The 16,117-nt window shown below is 48.9% G+C and overlaps 7 protein-coding genes across 7 annotated transcripts; 3 read left to right on the top strand and 4 right to left on the bottom strand.

The window, feature by feature from the left end:
• Window positions 1-720: 720 nt before the first annotated feature.
• Window positions 721-3,177, top strand: N7496_004866 (putative C6 transcription factor (Gal4); the record flags this gene model as incomplete). Its single annotated transcript, XM_056697795.1, has 7 exons — window positions 721-753; window positions 830-859; window positions 922-1,016; window positions 1,077-1,390; window positions 1,447-2,126; window positions 2,185-2,717; window positions 2,781-3,177. 7 exons carry the CDS (start codon window positions 721-723, stop codon window positions 3,175-3,177), a joined length of 2,082 nt encoding a protein of 693 aa, XP_056556320.1.
• Window positions 3,178-3,353: 176 nt separating this feature from the next.
• Window positions 3,354-4,186, bottom strand: N7496_004865 (CIA30 family protein; the record flags this gene model as incomplete). Its single annotated transcript, XM_056697794.1, has 3 exons — window positions 3,354-3,555; window positions 3,616-4,068; window positions 4,146-4,186. The coding sequence occupies 3 exons, from the start codon at window positions 4,184-4,186 to the stop codon at window positions 3,354-3,356; spliced, it is 696 nt and encodes a 231-aa protein (XP_056556319.1).
• Window positions 4,187-4,510: 324 nt separating this feature from the next.
• N7496_004864 (putative siroheme synthase) lies at window positions 4,511-6,265 on the bottom strand (the record flags this gene model as incomplete). The annotated part of the gene is made up of 1 exon (XM_056697793.1): window positions 4,511-6,265. The coding sequence occupies one exon, from the start codon at window positions 6,263-6,265 to the stop codon at window positions 4,511-4,513; it is 1,755 nt and encodes a 584-aa protein (XP_056556318.1).
• Window positions 6,266-9,577: 3,312 nt separating this feature from the next.
• On the top strand, window positions 9,578-11,314 carry N7496_004863 (proteasome regulatory particle lid subunit RPN5; the record flags this gene model as incomplete). The annotated part of the gene is made up of 5 exons (XM_056697792.1): window positions 9,578-9,661; window positions 9,722-9,778; window positions 9,847-10,083; window positions 10,157-10,645; window positions 10,712-11,314. 5 exons carry the CDS (start codon window positions 9,578-9,580, stop codon window positions 11,312-11,314), a joined length of 1,470 nt encoding a protein of 489 aa, XP_056556317.1.
• A 242-nt stretch (window positions 11,315-11,556) lies between these two features.
• On the bottom strand, window positions 11,557-12,414 carry N7496_004862 (alpha/beta hydrolase; the record flags this gene model as incomplete). The annotated part of the gene is made up of 1 exon (XM_056697791.1): window positions 11,557-12,414. The coding sequence occupies one exon, from the start codon at window positions 12,412-12,414 to the stop codon at window positions 11,557-11,559; it is 858 nt and encodes a 285-aa protein (XP_056556316.1).
• Window positions 12,415-12,745: 331 nt separating this feature from the next.
• On the top strand, window positions 12,746-13,274 carry N7496_004861 (uncharacterized protein; the record flags this gene model as incomplete). Its single annotated transcript, XM_056697790.1, has 2 exons — window positions 12,746-12,810; window positions 12,974-13,274. The coding sequence occupies 2 exons, from the start codon at window positions 12,746-12,748 to the stop codon at window positions 13,272-13,274; spliced, it is 366 nt and encodes a 121-aa protein (XP_056556315.1).
• Window positions 13,275-15,105: 1,831 nt separating this feature from the next.
• Window positions 15,106-15,775, bottom strand: N7496_004860 (40S ribosomal protein eS27; the record flags this gene model as incomplete). The annotated part of the gene is made up of 3 exons (XM_056697789.1): window positions 15,106-15,288; window positions 15,563-15,625; window positions 15,773-15,775. 3 exons carry the CDS (start codon window positions 15,773-15,775, stop codon window positions 15,106-15,108), a joined length of 249 nt encoding a protein of 82 aa, XP_056556314.1.
• Window positions 15,776-16,117: the final 342 nt, after the last annotated feature.

Raw genomic sequence — 16,117 nt, 5'->3', positions numbered from 1 at the left:
TGTGTATTTAAATTTTGAACATAATCTGAAGAAGCAATTTCATGCATCCTGGTAAGATTCTAGATCTGACCTTACGCTGTAGCCAAAATATACATCTGGGTCTTAAGCATCTGACATTAAATTTCTAGGCTTCGTACAAGTCCCCCCAAAATAATTGGCATTAGAGTGAGGCTGCGCCACCATCCATTAGGTAGATCAAAATTAACTAAAAAAAATGCTTATCATGATCTTCAATCATCGACAGTTACCTAATAAAGTCTCGCTGCCCAGTCAATTCAACGGCTTCCGCGGAGATGATGCCCAAAGCGAATTGCTGCCTGAGGCAACACTGTGATTTTTTCAGCGCATCACATGATCGGCATTTCCCCACTATCGAGGGGACCGTTGAATGCGGCGTCTCATCCAACGCATCGTGAGTCTGGATGGTCTTAGCTGATCAATGTTTGCTCTAGCGCCGATCGTGAGTTATCCACATCTTATTGTTTAAATACCTCGCCTCGCTTCCGGCCCCTCCGCATCTATAGTTGATGCATCCAAGCCGGCCTGCTGTGCTATACATCTGCCCCTCCACGCTGCCTGCAGGATCAACTCTGATGCATGATATGCGCAATTATTCAGAACTCACTTTACTGACCATTTCGAAAAGATGACTCCCGAGCTGTGTCATGATCAGAGCGCATTAAAAAACCGAGTTAAACGATTCAACTTGCATCGATAAAGATGGCAAGCACTCGTGATTCCCATTCGTTCGCTGTATGTATTTTACTTCCCGAGGAGAGACGAAGAAGCCTCGCATGGTTGGACACTGGAGATACTAATACGAAAATAGTGCGATGAGTGCCGACTCCGGAAGTCGAGGGTAAGTCTCGATCCAAAGAATGGCCTAGTACTCTATAAACTTGGTGCTCATTCTTGCTTTAGTGCTCAAAGGAGAGGCCAGTTTGTTTGCAATGCCAGCAGTTGAACAAGGAGTGCAAGTACAGTCCGAAGGTCACCCGGAGTCCGTTGACGCGGCAGTAAGCATCTTCCTTCTATGCTAAGAATTCAAAACATAGCAGGCTAACAGTAAACTTCAGACACTTGACCTATGTTGAAGACCGCTTGCATGCATTTGAAACAGCCTTGGGCCGACTGTTCCCTGGAGGTGACCTAGATGCCACTCTTCGATCTCTTTTGCAGAATCCAGAGGCTCCCAAAGCACCCTCATCCAAATCGTCTTCAAGACATTCGACCCCAGCCAAGCCCGAGGCAGAGCGGACTGAGCCCGCACCCGAGGCTCTACCTCAGCAGGCAGATGGCTTCGACTGGGCCGAGAAGGAGCTCGTACTGGGCGATCTCGCTGATGGAATGGCCGCGCTGTCTATTAAGCCAGAAGGAGCCGGTTATTTCGGTTCGTCAATGCCCGTTCTTGTGATTTTTGCGGCCAAAGTCTGACTAGTTGAACAGGAGCTTCGTCCAGTGTCGTTCCGCTGAGAGCGCTTTTTGACCATGGATTTGACTTGAACATACCGGTTCGCGCATCAAGATCTGGTGGCGTACCACTCAAAGCACAGCTCCTTGAGAGCGCTCCATCTGGCCTGATTGAACAAGCGTTCATTGATGCCTATTTCCTGAATTACCATACAAGTTACCCGTTCGTCCACGAACCCACCTTCCGAGCGCAGTTCAATGAGCCGTCTCTACGGCCTCATGGTACTGCTTGGCAAATCCTACTCAATACTATCTTAGCACTTGGTGCATGGAGTATCGGAGATGACAGCTCGGACCTTGACGTGACCTTCTACCAGGAAGCCCGAGCCTGTCTACAGCAAGCATCTGTCTTTGAAACAGGAAACCTGACCTTAGTCCAAGCATTGTTATTGCTGAGCAACTATGCTCAAAAGCGGAACAAGCCTAACACTGGCTGGAACTATTTGGGTCTGGCTGTCCGCATGGCTATGAGTCTGGGTTTACACAAGGAGTTCCCAGGCTGGAAGATTAGTCTTCTCCAGCGAGAAATCCGTCGTCGACTATGGTGGGGCGTGTTCATCTTTGACAGTGGTGCTGCCAAAACCTTTGGTCGGCCAATTCTTCTTCCAGAAGAGTGTGTCATGGACTGTAAACAAGTCTTGAATATTCATGACGACGTGAGTACATCCATTCGGGAATATAAGACGCCCTTCAAGTTAACATGTCATTTTCCAGGCTTTGACCCCACAAACAACTACATTACCTCTTGAATCACCCGGGCCCACTCTCTATTCCGGCTTGATTGCACAGGCCCAATTCCACCTCCTTACCAACAGCGTGTATCAGCGCCTTATCTCTAGCCCTAGTATCACGCCCGAAGAAACCTTGAGTCTTCAAAAGCCCATGGAAGAGTGGTATAGTGGTCTGCCGTCCTATATGCACTATCCACTGCAGCCTCTCGCCGTGCATCCAACACAGCCGGATCCAGACAACCTCGCCCTCGTTCGCAATCGACTTCTATGGCGAAATTGGAATCTGACGATTCTTATTTACCGCCCAATCCTACTCCGCTGGGCCGCTCGTCGCTGGGGTCCTCACAGCGGTGGCTCTGACGTATCATCCGTTGCATCATCTGAAGGAGGCAATGAAGATCCCTGTGAGACGGAATGCCGCTTACGCTGCCTCCAAAATGCACGACTCACTATCTCTTCCATCTCTGAGTACATGGACAACTATATGTGCACCAGAATCGGAGCATGGTACATGCTGTAAGTTGCCAAATTCCGCTTTCGACAGCAGCTCTCGTATCGCTAGCTAACTCTGTTCTCCAGCTACTTCCTTTTCCAGGCTGGCCTTATCCCCATTGTCCTCCTTATGACCGACCCCTCAAATCCAGATGCCCCAAGATGGCTGCAAGACGTCGAGACCACCAAAGCCCTCTTGACACACCCATCCCTTGGCCACAATCAACTCGCCCTCCGCTGTTATGAGGTTATCAACCGACTCCTTGGCCCATCGCCAACTATCATGTCTGGGCTCCCACAGCACCAACAAAACAACCAACAGTCCTTCCATCAACAGCAACCGCAGCAAGGGTTCATGCCGTTCCCGGAACAGTTGTTTGGTGACCCTGGGTTCGGAGGCAGTCTCTTCCCAGTGGAGCAGCATATGCCCAGCCCAGGCGGCATGGACTTCTCAGAATGGGTTAATTATCCAGGTGTCGAGTGATTTGCCATCCTTTATTTACTCCAAGACTTTGAACGGGGGAATGTATATGAGAATTTGTATTTGAATATAGGACTTTTCTCCCGCATGGTAGTCATACTTTTACTTAACCGAAATATCTGCCGAAATCCGCGCTTTACTCCAGCCCTAATGAAATAGGTTTTCTCAGTGAACAGGCTTTAGAGAATGCATGAAGTCAACCAGCTGAACCACCCTCGACGTCCTCCAGCCTGCTCTGAAGAAGCGGCCTCGGCTGCCGATTTCTCATACAGAAAATCATCAATGTACTCATCATCGGGCTCGTCAAGGTATCGCTCCGTCCGAAGTGCCGCAATAGAAACGAGATTAAGTGCAAACGCGCCTTCCTGGTCACCGAAGAAACTAGAAACCAAAGGTCAACATGTGCCCAGCCCAACCAAAAAAGAGGAAAACGACACATACCTCCTAATCATGATACCGAATCTCTTGATCCTCTTCAAATCCAACGGCTCAGCATCATCTTTATCCCTCCCACGATACGTAGCCCTAAAATCGCTCCACTTGACGAAAATCGTCCGACGGCCCTGAGCCCGGAAATCAAATTCCCAGCTTATCGTGCTTTGCTCCCGACCATCAGGGCGCTTGGGGAGAATCTCATCTTTCAATGTGAGAGTGTACAGCTTGCCGTCTGCACTGTCGATGACTAGTTCAATGCCGTCGTACGCGGAGAGATCCCATGTCCGGTCTTCCCCTCTTGTACGTTGCGAAGCGAAACCGGCACCGCCGAGGGTCTTGATGTCGAGGGTGCCGTGGAATTTGGCGATCAATGAAGAGGCGGAGCAGGTCAGTTCGGATTGAGAGGAGCCGCCACGGACGCGGTCATCGGAGGAGGTCCAGTCGTTTTGGGACCAGGCGCTGGATGCAGGTGTGTTTGATTAGCATTGATCCGAAGGTGAGGAAGGTGAGGGCGCAATTAATCTCGATAGACATACCGGACTCCGCCAAATAAAGGAAGATGGGATGTAGGTGCCATTGTGCAGTGCTTTACTGTCCTGAATGCTTCTGGAAGATCTGGTGGAGATGGAGTGGAGGCGGTGTCGGGGCTACTGAAGTATGGCGTCATAGCTTTGGCAAATCCGATGGCGGGGGTTTACAACAATAACCATTGTGATTTCTGTTCTTGGGGTAACTTGAGAATTTACACTTTAAGATGACTGTAAATCTGGATGCTTGAAGTATACTCAATATCAAAATCATTGTCATCATGTTCTAGCCTTCAAAATGCTCATGGGTATCTGGATCCTGTCTATGTACAAATCTTCATAACTCCATCGCCTTGTATATGCAACATTTCCAATTACTTCTCTTCAGTCAGCGCCATTGCAGCATCCAAGTCGCTGTGCAGTCCGTCCAAACCATGGAATCCCTCCTCGATCACCCACTTCTGGCCCTCCGCAGGCCTATGCAGGACATGGCAGCTAGCGCCGACAACGAGCAAGCCCGGTGGCCGAGAGCCCGCTTCTTCAAATGCGCGACAGATATGCTCCAGTGTTGACCGAACAACACGCTGATCCGGGCAAGAAGCACGCTCCACAATTGCACAGGGTGTCTCCTTTGGCCAGAGAGTGCGTGAGCGGGTCGAGTCTTCAGCCGAGTATGTGGTAAGGGACTCGATAAGCGCAGAGAGTCGGTGAAGAGCCATCAAAAACACAACGGTCTGAGTAGGCACGTATGCTGGAGGCTCTGGAGCAGCACCCTTCCGGCCAGTTCCAGTGCAGACCAGTACCTGATCTGAGACGCCTCGGTGGGTGGCCGGAATATCGGCGAACAGAGACGCACTCATGGCGCTGGTAATACCAGGGAGCACAACGGGAGTATAACCTTCCGCCCGGAAGAACTCGAATTCTTCGGCGCCTCGGCCATAGAGGTATGGGTCTCCTTGTTTCAGGCGGAGTACCTGCTGTCCTTTTCGCAGGGATGCAAGACCCATCTGCAAGAACTCTTCTTGTGCTTGGTCGGCATTGCCGGGGAACTTGCGTGCAATGTGAACTTCCGTCCTGCGAGGAATGAGTTCCAGCACAGGCGCCGGAACAAGCTTGTCAGCCAGAATGATGTCAGCACTCTGGATGGCATTGTATGTGGCGCGAGTAAGCATGTCTGGATGTCCAGGGCCAGAGCCAGCCAACACGATCTTGCCCTTCTTTGATACACCGTTGGTTCCGTTAACTCCGTTGGTCTCCAGCTCGGCGTCCTTGGTGGATGAGTATGCTTTGAGAATTGCATCAATCTCCTCATCGGTGATCGAAACAAGCTTCCGAAGAGGCCAGTATTCGCAAATTTGTGACAACCAACGCATACGCCTGGTCTTTGCCGCAGAGGCATCGTCTTCCGTAACTAAAGTGTTGAATGTGTGTTTCTGACCCGATGCGTCATCGTCATCGCCGTCCATATTTGATTCGCCGAGACCGGCATCGTTATCCTCTTCCCAGAGCCGTCGGCGCACACTACCAAGTCGGTCGATAGCTGATCCGAGATCAGCTGGGAGGAAAGCAGCAATCTCTCTACGCAGACGAGACGCAAGCTTGCAGCCACGGCCAGAGGTTGTGATTCCTATATGCAGAGGACCGTCGGAGTAGGTAGAAAGTAGCGTGAACGAACACAGCTCTGGTGCATCAGATACGTTGACGGGGATTCGCAAGCGTCGGCAGAGATTTGAGATGTGTGTGCCTACGGAAGAAATGGTCAGCGATATCCCTATCCCAATCCCAAGACCAATGACTGGAAACTTACTCGATGGGTCACTACCACCCAGAGTGACAAAGACTGTGTCCACCACACGGTCTACCTCCTCTCGTCCCAATGTAGTCAAGTCATCATCTTGAAATTCGCGACGCACCCATTGCGCCGAGCCATTGGAAATCTGCTCGGCAAGAGTGAAATGCACGTCGGCCGTCTCTGGCGCAATGATGATAGGTTTTGCGCCAGCTTCAAGACTTTTGGCGCATCGAGCGGCAGCCAAAGGATTGGCACCGACGATCAAGTGTACTTGCGACTCAACATTCCAGGCAGTCATCAATGGCGCAGGGCCAAATCCATTGGAGGCGTCCTTCATTGTGTCGTATCGTGCCGCAAAGTGCGGGTTACCCCTCCAGATAGTGGCGGTTCAAGGCAGAAAGTTGTAGAAGCTGCTGTACGGGCAGGGAGTGCAGAGGGCGGCCACAGGATAATATGACAGGGCTCTGACTGCTCAGATATATGAAATAGAGTCCGATAAAGGCCCGGTCCCGTATATGCACGCTGCTGCAAGTTCCGCGGAGATCGAGAACTTACTCCGGACTGAGTAAATGGCCAGTCACGATTGGTGATAAGCCACTGATAAGGACCCTCTCACTTTATCGGATGAGCAATCGCAACGCCACCGCGCAGAATAAGCAAGTTGGCCAAGTTGAAAAAGAAAGAGTCAGGCGGCAAGGTCGTTAGTCAAGGATAAGAAGTGAATTTTAGACTCGAGTGCCCTCGAACGCACTGTTAGTCATTTTGTGGCCGAAATTTTTCTATACATCTGCAAATCCCGAAGCGGCTTAGGGCCAAATTGCGTGATTGCGGGGAATTGTTACACACACAGCAGCTTTTGCTAGCCGCACAGCAATTATGTAATATCCCGCATCACATAATCAATTTCGCCAAGAATCCTTACCATACATTACCGCAGCAACTGCATTACTTACCACTATAGCAACTGCATTCTATCAACTACTACTATAAGAGGCTCTCTTTCTTCTAATCAATCTTCATTCAATTGATCATTCTTCATTCAATTGATCTTTCTTCATTCAATCATGAACCCACCAGCTGAGCAAGTCTTTGAGAGTAAAGAGAAGCTCCTTGCTTCTATCCAACAGCATGCTCTTGCTCATGGATATGCGATAACTACTGTCTCATCAAGTAGAGATAGAAACATCACTCTTGGATGTGATAGAGGTGGTTACTATCACGATCAGGTCAATGCCCCAGATGGGGCGAAGCGCCGGAAAACTAGTACAAAACGAATTGGCTGCCCTTTTCGTCTCTATGCGAAGAAGCTTAGAAGCGATCAGTGGGAAATCCAGGTTAGAAATCCTATTCATAACCATGAGGCTGATGATAATATGATTGGTCACTCTATAGCACGACGTCGGCAGTTTACCGAAGATCAAAACCAAACTATTCAGGATCTTACTGATATCGGGTCAAAGCCACAATATATACTAAGTATAATGCGAAAAGATCCTAAAATCTTGATTAAGCCAAGAGATATCTATAATATTCGAATAGCATCAAGGCAAAAGAAACTTGGTAATTCTACACCGCTTGAATTTCTAAGGGAAACCCTTCAAAATAATAATTGGAGATATGCATTCAAACAAGATATTGAAGGTCATGTTCAATTCTTTATGTTCGCTCACCCTACATCAATTAAGTATGCTAATCAATATAATAGGGTCTTTTTATTAGACTGCACTTATAAAACGAATCGATATAAGATGCCCCTTTTACATATTATCGGCCTTACACCATCGAATTCATCTTATAGTATTGCTTTCTGCTTCATGCAAAATGAGCAGGAGGAAAGCTATAAGTGGACTTTATATACTTTTTTCTCATGGCTAGACCCCTTATCCTTTTCTCCAGTTCTTTGTACTGACAGAGATCTTGCTTTAGTAGGTGCAATTAAATCTATCTATCCAAGAAGCCCACATTTATTATGCGTTTGGCATATTAATAAGAATGTGCTTGCAAAGACAAAGCAATATTTCTCTTCGAATGAGGAATTTGAAGCTTTTATACAGTCTTGGAAATCGCTTATTAATTCATCTACTCTAGTTGAATACGAAGATCAACTCGCTAAGTTTGAGACTAGATTTAGTCAAATTGCTCCTGCTGCTCTTCGATATATAAAACAGACCTGGCTAACTTATAAAGAAATGTTCGTTAGGGCGTGGATAGGCCAATATCTTCATCTTGGTAATTGGGCAACCTCACGAGTAGAAGGCTCTCATGCTATTTTAAAAAAGTATATAGGGTCATCAACAGGTGATATCCTCTTTGTTTTTGAACGAATTAATATCGCATTAGAAGCTCAGCACTATACCCTTTCGTCCGATCTTGCAGAAGATCGGATTAAAACGCTAAATTTTTGCTCACACTTTCTCTATTCGAATATTACAAAGAGAGCATCACAATACTCGCTTCGCCAGATCTATAAGCAAGCTTCTATAGCTAAAAGAGCTACTCCCGAAGCCCCTTTATCTAATTGTACTAATATATTCTCTAGGACAATGGGCCTTCCATGTGCCCACCGAATCGCTAGCTTATTGTCAACGTATCAGCCGATTCCACTAAGCGATATACATCAATTTTGGAGGCTTGGCCTTGGCAATGAGCAATCAGAGTATCTGCCAATACTTAATCCTCTATTACCACCGCTGCCACCAAGGAAATCAACCAAAGATACATCATATCAAATCAACAAAACATCAGACCAACGGGTTATCAAGAAGAAAGCGCCATCAAAGTGCTCAAATTGTGGAGAAATTGGCCATACAATACGTTCCTGCAGGGTATAATAGGCTATGTAAATAATATGAAATGATCAATTGAATGAAGATTGATTAGAAGAAAGAGAGCCTCTTATAGTAGTAGTTGATAGAATGCAGTTGCTATAGTGGTAAGTAATGCAGTTGCTGCGGTAATGTATGGTAAGGATTCTTGGCGAAATTGATTATGTGATGCGGGATATTACATAATTGCTGTGCGGCTAGCAAAAGCTGCTGTGTGTGTAACAATTCCCGTGATTGCGATGGGGCTTACCTAATATCCCCCGGCTCTGGGGTCTCCAGTTGGCAGTTCGCACTTAAACGCTGGAGGTTCTAGATCGATCTTGGGGCTACAGTTGACTATGTATTCCGGCGCATGTCCTGGAAGTTCATGGGGACAAGTATTAGCCTATCTATTCGTTCTAGTAGCCCCATGGCTGATCATTAGTATCTTTCAACTAGATATAGTTTTCTTCCATTATTCAATACTTTCTAGGAAATATTATATGCTAAATCGGCAAGGAGAGCATATAGAAGAATATATTTTATGTATGTCAATATGCAAAAGGAATCGATTTCTCTGTTGTAATTTGTATCTCAGTTCATCTTATTCGGACGGTCAGTTGGTTACTCTGTTGATGGAGTCACGTGATGCGGAGCTTGCAGCTTCCAAGCCTCAAGGGCGGTCCCCCAGAGCTCCAGCATCACCGTCATCCATCATCTCCCGTTCTGCTCTCCCTCCCATCGCTGTACTGCTATCTCGCAGTGCCATTACTTAATTCTACTCGCCTTTATTTACCTCGTCGCCCGTGAACCGATCTACGACACTCCCATCCACATTCGTCATCATGTCCGCTGGCCTGCTGAAGCCCGAGAAGGACTTCACCAAGGACGCCGACAAGCTGATCCCGGAAGCTGAGGCCCTTGCCAAGGTGCGAACTACCCAGCCCGCCTACACTGGATTTATGAATACTGACTTTGCCCCGATCCAGACCGATGTCCAAGGTGCGATCGACAAGTTGTTGGTGCTGGAGAAGCAAGCCCGACAGGTACGCCATCTCTTCATCACCTATCCCTCCAATTCATCCGAAAACTAACCACGGGTGCTATACGATAGGCTTCCGACCTCGCTACGACCTCCCGCCTCCTGATCACCATCGTCACCATTAGCAAGAACTCCGGCGACTGGAGCCTTCTCAACGACCAAGTGCTCGTCCTTTCTAAGAAACATGCCCAGCTCAAGCAGGCGACGACGCGAATGGTGCAGGAAGTGATGAAGTTCTTGGATGATACGCCAAACCTTGATGTCAAGCTCTCGGTCATTGAGACTCTACGAACAGTCACCGAAGGCAAGGTAAGATACCAACAATCAATGTGTTAAAGGAGAATCCTCGTCTGGATTAGACACTAACATCACCTCTTCAAAGATTTTCGTCGAAGTTGAGCGAGCCCGCGTTACACGTATCCTGTCGAACATTAAGAAGTCGCAAGGCGATCTCAATGCCGCGGCCGACATTCTGTGCGAGTTGCAGGTGGAGACATTCGGATCTATGACCCGAAGGGAAAAGACCGAGTTCATCCTGGAGCAGGTTGCGCTATGCATCGAGCGTGGAGATTGGACACAGGCCTCGATCCTCATCCGTAAGATCAACAAGCGGTACTTCGCCCGGAAACCCAAGAAGAGTGCCGAGGAGATTGAGAAGCTCAAGAAGCAGGCGGAGGAGCGTGAGAAGACCCGTGGGCCGGATGAGGCTCCGATGGAGGTGGACGACGATGTGACCGATCTCAAGCTGCGGTACTACGACCAGCAGATTGCTCTGGCCAACCACGATTACAAGTACCTTGATGTCTGCAAGAACTACCGAGAGGTTCTGGACACCGAGGCAGTCGAGAAAAGCCCAGCACAGCTGCGTGCGGTAAGTCTGACCCTGGATTGAGTGGGGTGATCGACAATATGCTAACGAACGACTTTCAACTTACAGTCCCTCGCGCGCATCGTCTATTATATTGTCCTCTCTCCCTATGACAACGAACAGTCAGACCTCTTGCACCGCATCCAACAAGACCCCCGGTTGTCCCAGGTGCCCGTGGAGGCCCGTCTGGTCAAGCTCTTCACTATCCCCGAGTTGATGCGCTGGCCGATGGTCGCCGAGCAGTTCGGCCCTCACCTCTGCGAGACCGACGTGTTCGATGCTCAGGCGCAGCAGTCGGCTGATAACCAGGCTCACCGCAGATGGCAAGATCTTCGGAAGCGGGTCATTGAGCACAACGTGCGTGTGGTGGCCAAGTACTACACTCGCATTCAGATGCCCCGCTTGACCCAGCTTCTGGATCTGACCGAGGAGGAGACCGAGAAGTACATTAGCGAGCTGGTCACGTCGAAGACCATCTATGCCAAGATTGACCGACCCGCGCGGCTAGTCAACTTTGCTAAGCCTCGGGATGCGGATGACGTTCTCAACGAGTGGAGCAGTGATATGAAGAGCTTGTTGGGTCTGTTGGAGCGGATTGATCATCTGATCACCAAGGAGGAGATGATGGCTCGTATCCTGCCGTCTCGTGGGGAGAAGGCCAAGGCTCGTTGAGTTGAGGGTAGTGGAGATGTGGGAATGCTGCTCCGTGTGTAAAATATCGCCGGTAGACCTGCTATGAAGAACCAGCCACTGAATAAGTGGATTTATTGAACCAGTTACATTATGACATTTGAAGATAAGATCGGAAGTCAAATAAGTTTTTCGTGTAGAGTAAGGCTGTCTATATATATGTGATCTATGTGAGCCACTCCCGTCTGTTTATATATATACTCATCAATCGGGACATTTGACGACTAGAAAGGAACATCCATATCGTTCACATCTTCCTCCTCATCTGGCTTCTTGCCTCCACTGCTCTTCTCCAATTGCTCCCGGATGAACCGCACAGCAGCATCCAAATAAGGCCGCTGACTGGGCAAAAAGTGACCACCGGGATGCCAAACCACCAAACCATCCTTCTCCGGCTCCCCCGCACAAGCCTCAATCAACGCCCGACTCCTCGACTCCTCCACAACCGCATCCAAAGACCCCAACACATGCAAAACTGGCGTCTGAACCGGCGGACTCTCGTAGAAACCACGATACCGCGCCCCAGGAGACCGGAACCCACTATACGCAATCGCAAACTTGAACGGCGGATGCTGGAAACCCGATCCAGCGAAAGAAGCTGGGAAAGGAATCCCCGGCGCTCCCTCGGATTCATCCTTCTCAAACTTCGCAAAGGCCTCTTTCCGCTCGCTCTCCAATAGCCCCGCAACCATGCCCACCATGGCAGCGCCTTGCGAGAATCCAATTACGCCGTCAAAGGGGCCTTCCTCCGAGAGAACCTTGGCCACGGCGGCAAGTCCGTCTTCTAGGCCCTGGTAGAGAGGGGGGTTTGCTGTATTGGATCGGCGGAACCAGCCGTACGCTTCGATCTCATCTTCCGGTTCTCCGCCTTCGGAGGGCTCGTAGCCGGGGATATCGCTGGGTTTCAGGCGGAGGGGACCCGTGGGGTAGATTGCGGAAACTTCGTGTAGGGGAAAGGCCTTTTGGATGTGTTTGACTAGGGCACGGCTCTTTGCGTGGAACAGGGGGCCGGACTGGGTGTAGCCATGGAGCATGAGGATTTTCAGCGGTTGGCGCGCCGAGGCTGACGGGTTTGGAGCCATGGTAGTAAGGGAACGGCTAGTGGGAATTGAATGTAATGATATAAGTGACAGTCTTCGAGAGGCAACTCTCGACATGGAAAGGGAGAGTATGTGTATAGAAGAGAAAGAAGGTAATGGAAAGTTGCAGCTGAGGATATTGGGAGGGGACTTGCGATAATGTCGATAAGGCTACGATAAGGCCAGGCGGAGTAACCCGTTTCGGTGGCCGCGCCCCACGCGCACTCTTTTTCCAGCTCGTTCCTGGCGCCCATCCCGTGAAATCAACAAACTCTCTTTCTCCAACTTCTCTTTCTTCCAACATCTCTGCCTCACATCCACCTTATCATTCATCATGTCTACCCAGCAGAACAGTGGCCGTCTTGAGGCTCTCGATGCCAAGATGAAGGAGCTGATTGAGTACGTCCCGCCTCTCACTTAAAGCCTGAAGAAAAGCACCTTTCCTGTGAGCTTGCGACGCCGCAGACAAGGCTCTTCGTATACCGCACATGGACGACATAATCCCTATAACCCACTAGGCCCTTCCAATATAACAATAAAATACTAACACCAGCTAAAACAGAGCATTTGAGGCCAACCCTCAAATTACCTCCCCCGTGCCCAACCCAACCGCCTTCTTCCTCTTCGACTTCGTCAAAAACACCTACAACACCCTGCAAACGATCGATGCTGCCAGGTACGCCTCCGGTGACCGCCAGGCCCTTGACGCCATCCAAGAAGTCACGGGCCGCAACCAGTTCACCAGCGTCCTGATCAACGATTCCTCCGGCAAGCTGGCCCTCATGACTGGCGGCGACCCATCCCGCCCATTCGACTTTGGTGCTACCATCAAGGCCAAGGCCAAGGAGCTGGCTGATATCTAAGCCTGGGGAATGATCTCATACGTCCTGGCCCTTCGGTTCCTCGTCCTGGCAGCGTTGATTTCCTTTCTCTACGCCTTCACATTCACACCTTCACATTCACACCTTCACACCCATAACGACATTTGGGTACGCATTGGAATTCAGGTCGCCTTCCAGTCGCTTGTCGATTGGAATTGAAGACTAATTCCGCCATATCTCTAACGATCTCTTTCTTTCTTTTCATGACGATAATGCCTTTCGTTCATCTGTACCATCAATAAAAAAAACGTCATACCCCCGCACACTATCTTTTCCACCTGCGTAATTGAAAAGTTGATCGTTGTATGCGGGTCGATCGAAAGTATATTTCCAGCCCTGTACATATCCAGAAGTAACCATAGTATCATCCGAATAGCAAGGTACAAGGAAATATCACCCGGTACCTACGGGTAGTCTCTAATGCCCACTTCTACGATATGCCTGTATTCTAACGATCGGGCGTAAACCAGCAAGACACTTATTCAATCCAATACATTGAAAAACATACTTTCCACCATCCTATCTTACACCACGTCATAGAATATACCAAGAATAAAGTAAATATTTCGATCGATCCCTATCAAAAATGATGTCATGCATCGAATGGCAAGTCCAACGCTGTACCTGAACAAGAATTGTCACCCGTGCACGAAGGTTTTACGTAGCTGGCAGTTGGGGTGGGGAAATGCACGTCGGCAGTGGGGACGGGAAGCTGAGGAGGGCTTGGGGGTGGTATGACGTTGAGTATTTGGAAGATGGAGACGAGGATATTGTGAATATTGATTGGAATTAGTAGGTGCTGGAGTGGTTGAATATGGCAGGATAGATAGAACATGTAGTGTGCTTGTATACCTTCTAGGCTGTAATTAGAAGAGTTCTAGTCTCAGATTCGCGACGATGAATATCCATCACATCCAAGATCTAGAATCTAGAATCGACAATGGGATATGTCTACTTTGACCTCCCAGATCTACAATCTTTACTCAAGTCTTCTACGCAGGCAGCTCAAGTATCGGGGACATCTCGATTAGAGTATGACGCCATTTACAAAGAAATGCAAGATACATCAAAACACAACGCAAAAAACAAGCACAGCACCAAGGTCAGGCAAAGTGCCTCTGTGCCAGATATCCGGAACTCCCTCAGCAGAATGCCGTCGAACGCTTTTTGGGGGTGGCACGAGTCATTCCATCTTCTATCTGTCATCAATCCGCAACAGAAAACAAGATATAAAAAAACGAACGCTGTAAAAACAGCATCATCAAGGTAAGTAAAAAGGCAATTAGGAAGTGGGAGCAGCGCGGGAGTTTTGGTTTTTTGTCAAAAGTGTCACATCTCAAATTTTTTTGGCGGTGTTTCCATGGGAAAACAGGAAAAAAAGAAAGAAAAGGAAAAAAGGTGGTATGAATCGTAAACATATCATAGCCAGCCCTTGGGAAACCCTCAAGAAAAGAAAAAAGACCACCCCCTCGAAATGGGATAGCTTTTATATCGAATCGAATCCAAAGGGGGGTTTTTGTTTCCTTTTTGTCTGGTGAATTTCCAAGGCGGCTTTCCCCCATCTTCCCTCTCTCCTCCTCCTCCATCGTTATCCCATAAAGCAAAGAAAAAGAAATTTCGGTAAAAGGTGTGGGTAAGAGAGAAAAGGGTTGATTTGGTATGTGACATTTTGACGGGCGGTCTCCGTAAGTACCGAACCGAAGCGGAGGTCAAAAACCCGGGACTGGTATTTTCATCCTAATTGCTCCATGCTATCCTCTGTGCGTTTCAACAAGACATAAAATAAAAAAGAGATTTCATTTGCGCGTCTCATTTACTTCCGGCGGAACGAGCAGCCCTCGGTAAGACGGGCCTTGCCACCGGTGGGCTGGCAGAGGACGGTCGAGCAGCCGGCGCAGATAACGACGGTCTGGGCGTGCGAGAAGACGGTGGTGATGGTGAAGCAGCCGGGGCACTTGACGTCCATGAAGAAGGAGCGGGGCTGGGGCACAAGGGTCTGTAGAGATGGAGAGTTGAAGTCAGTAAAGACTGTTCCCATCTATCCAGAAGTTTCCATCATGATATCGAAAATTCCATCTCTTTCTAGCATAATAATAGGGAGCGGATTCGTGGTCGAAGAGTGTCGTTGGTGGTCGATGTTTGGAGGTCGAGTCGTTGAATCCCCCCAGTCCGAAGTATCTTATTCCACATCCGCGCTCCCCATCATTTGCCAATTTCATCTCCAAATATTCATTTCTCCCATTTCCATCGGATTCCGGATTTCATCGTACCTTCAGCTTGTGCTTGCGAGCCTCAGCCTGAGGCGTGGGGTTGAGGAGGTCGACCGCGAGAACCTATCGACGAAGGTCACGTTAGCAAGAAGAGTTTGATGGCTAAGGGGGGAAAAATCTCGATGCATCGGTTCGAACGGTCAAGGGTCGGGATAAAAAATCGAGATCGAGCCGGACGAGCAGGGAATCGAGAGTGGGTGCAGAACTCACCATCTTGACGGTATTTGATCAGCGAGGGAGTTGATGAATGGCGCTGATAGCGATGGCCTTGTGTGAACACGGAATGGAGGGTAGGAGAAGTTTGAGAGGATTTGATGGGGTAGGGTTTGTGCCCTCGCTTGACTGCTCGTTTCGGGCAGGCGTGGTGGATGAGCTTCCGCCAATTGTACCGCCCAGGGCACACCGCTTTGGTTCTGCCCGCCAGTTCCAAGGGTCTGCCTGGACAATCGGGCAAGCAGTCAAGTGCTTATCAACAATCGATCATTCTGGCTGTTATCTATACTTGTTACTATGCATACACATCACATACACTCGTTGAAACATCTCACATTACAC

Source organism: Penicillium cataractarum (assembly GCF_028827025.1).
Source record: "Penicillium cataractarum strain IBT 29864 chromosome Unknown utg000004l, whole genome shotgun sequence".
Classification (NCBI taxonomy): domain Eukaryota; kingdom Fungi; phylum Ascomycota; class Eurotiomycetes; order Eurotiales; family Aspergillaceae; genus Penicillium; species Penicillium cataractarum.
Note: the sequence above shows the minus strand (reverse complement) of the source record. Positions and strands in the feature narration are given on the sequence as shown.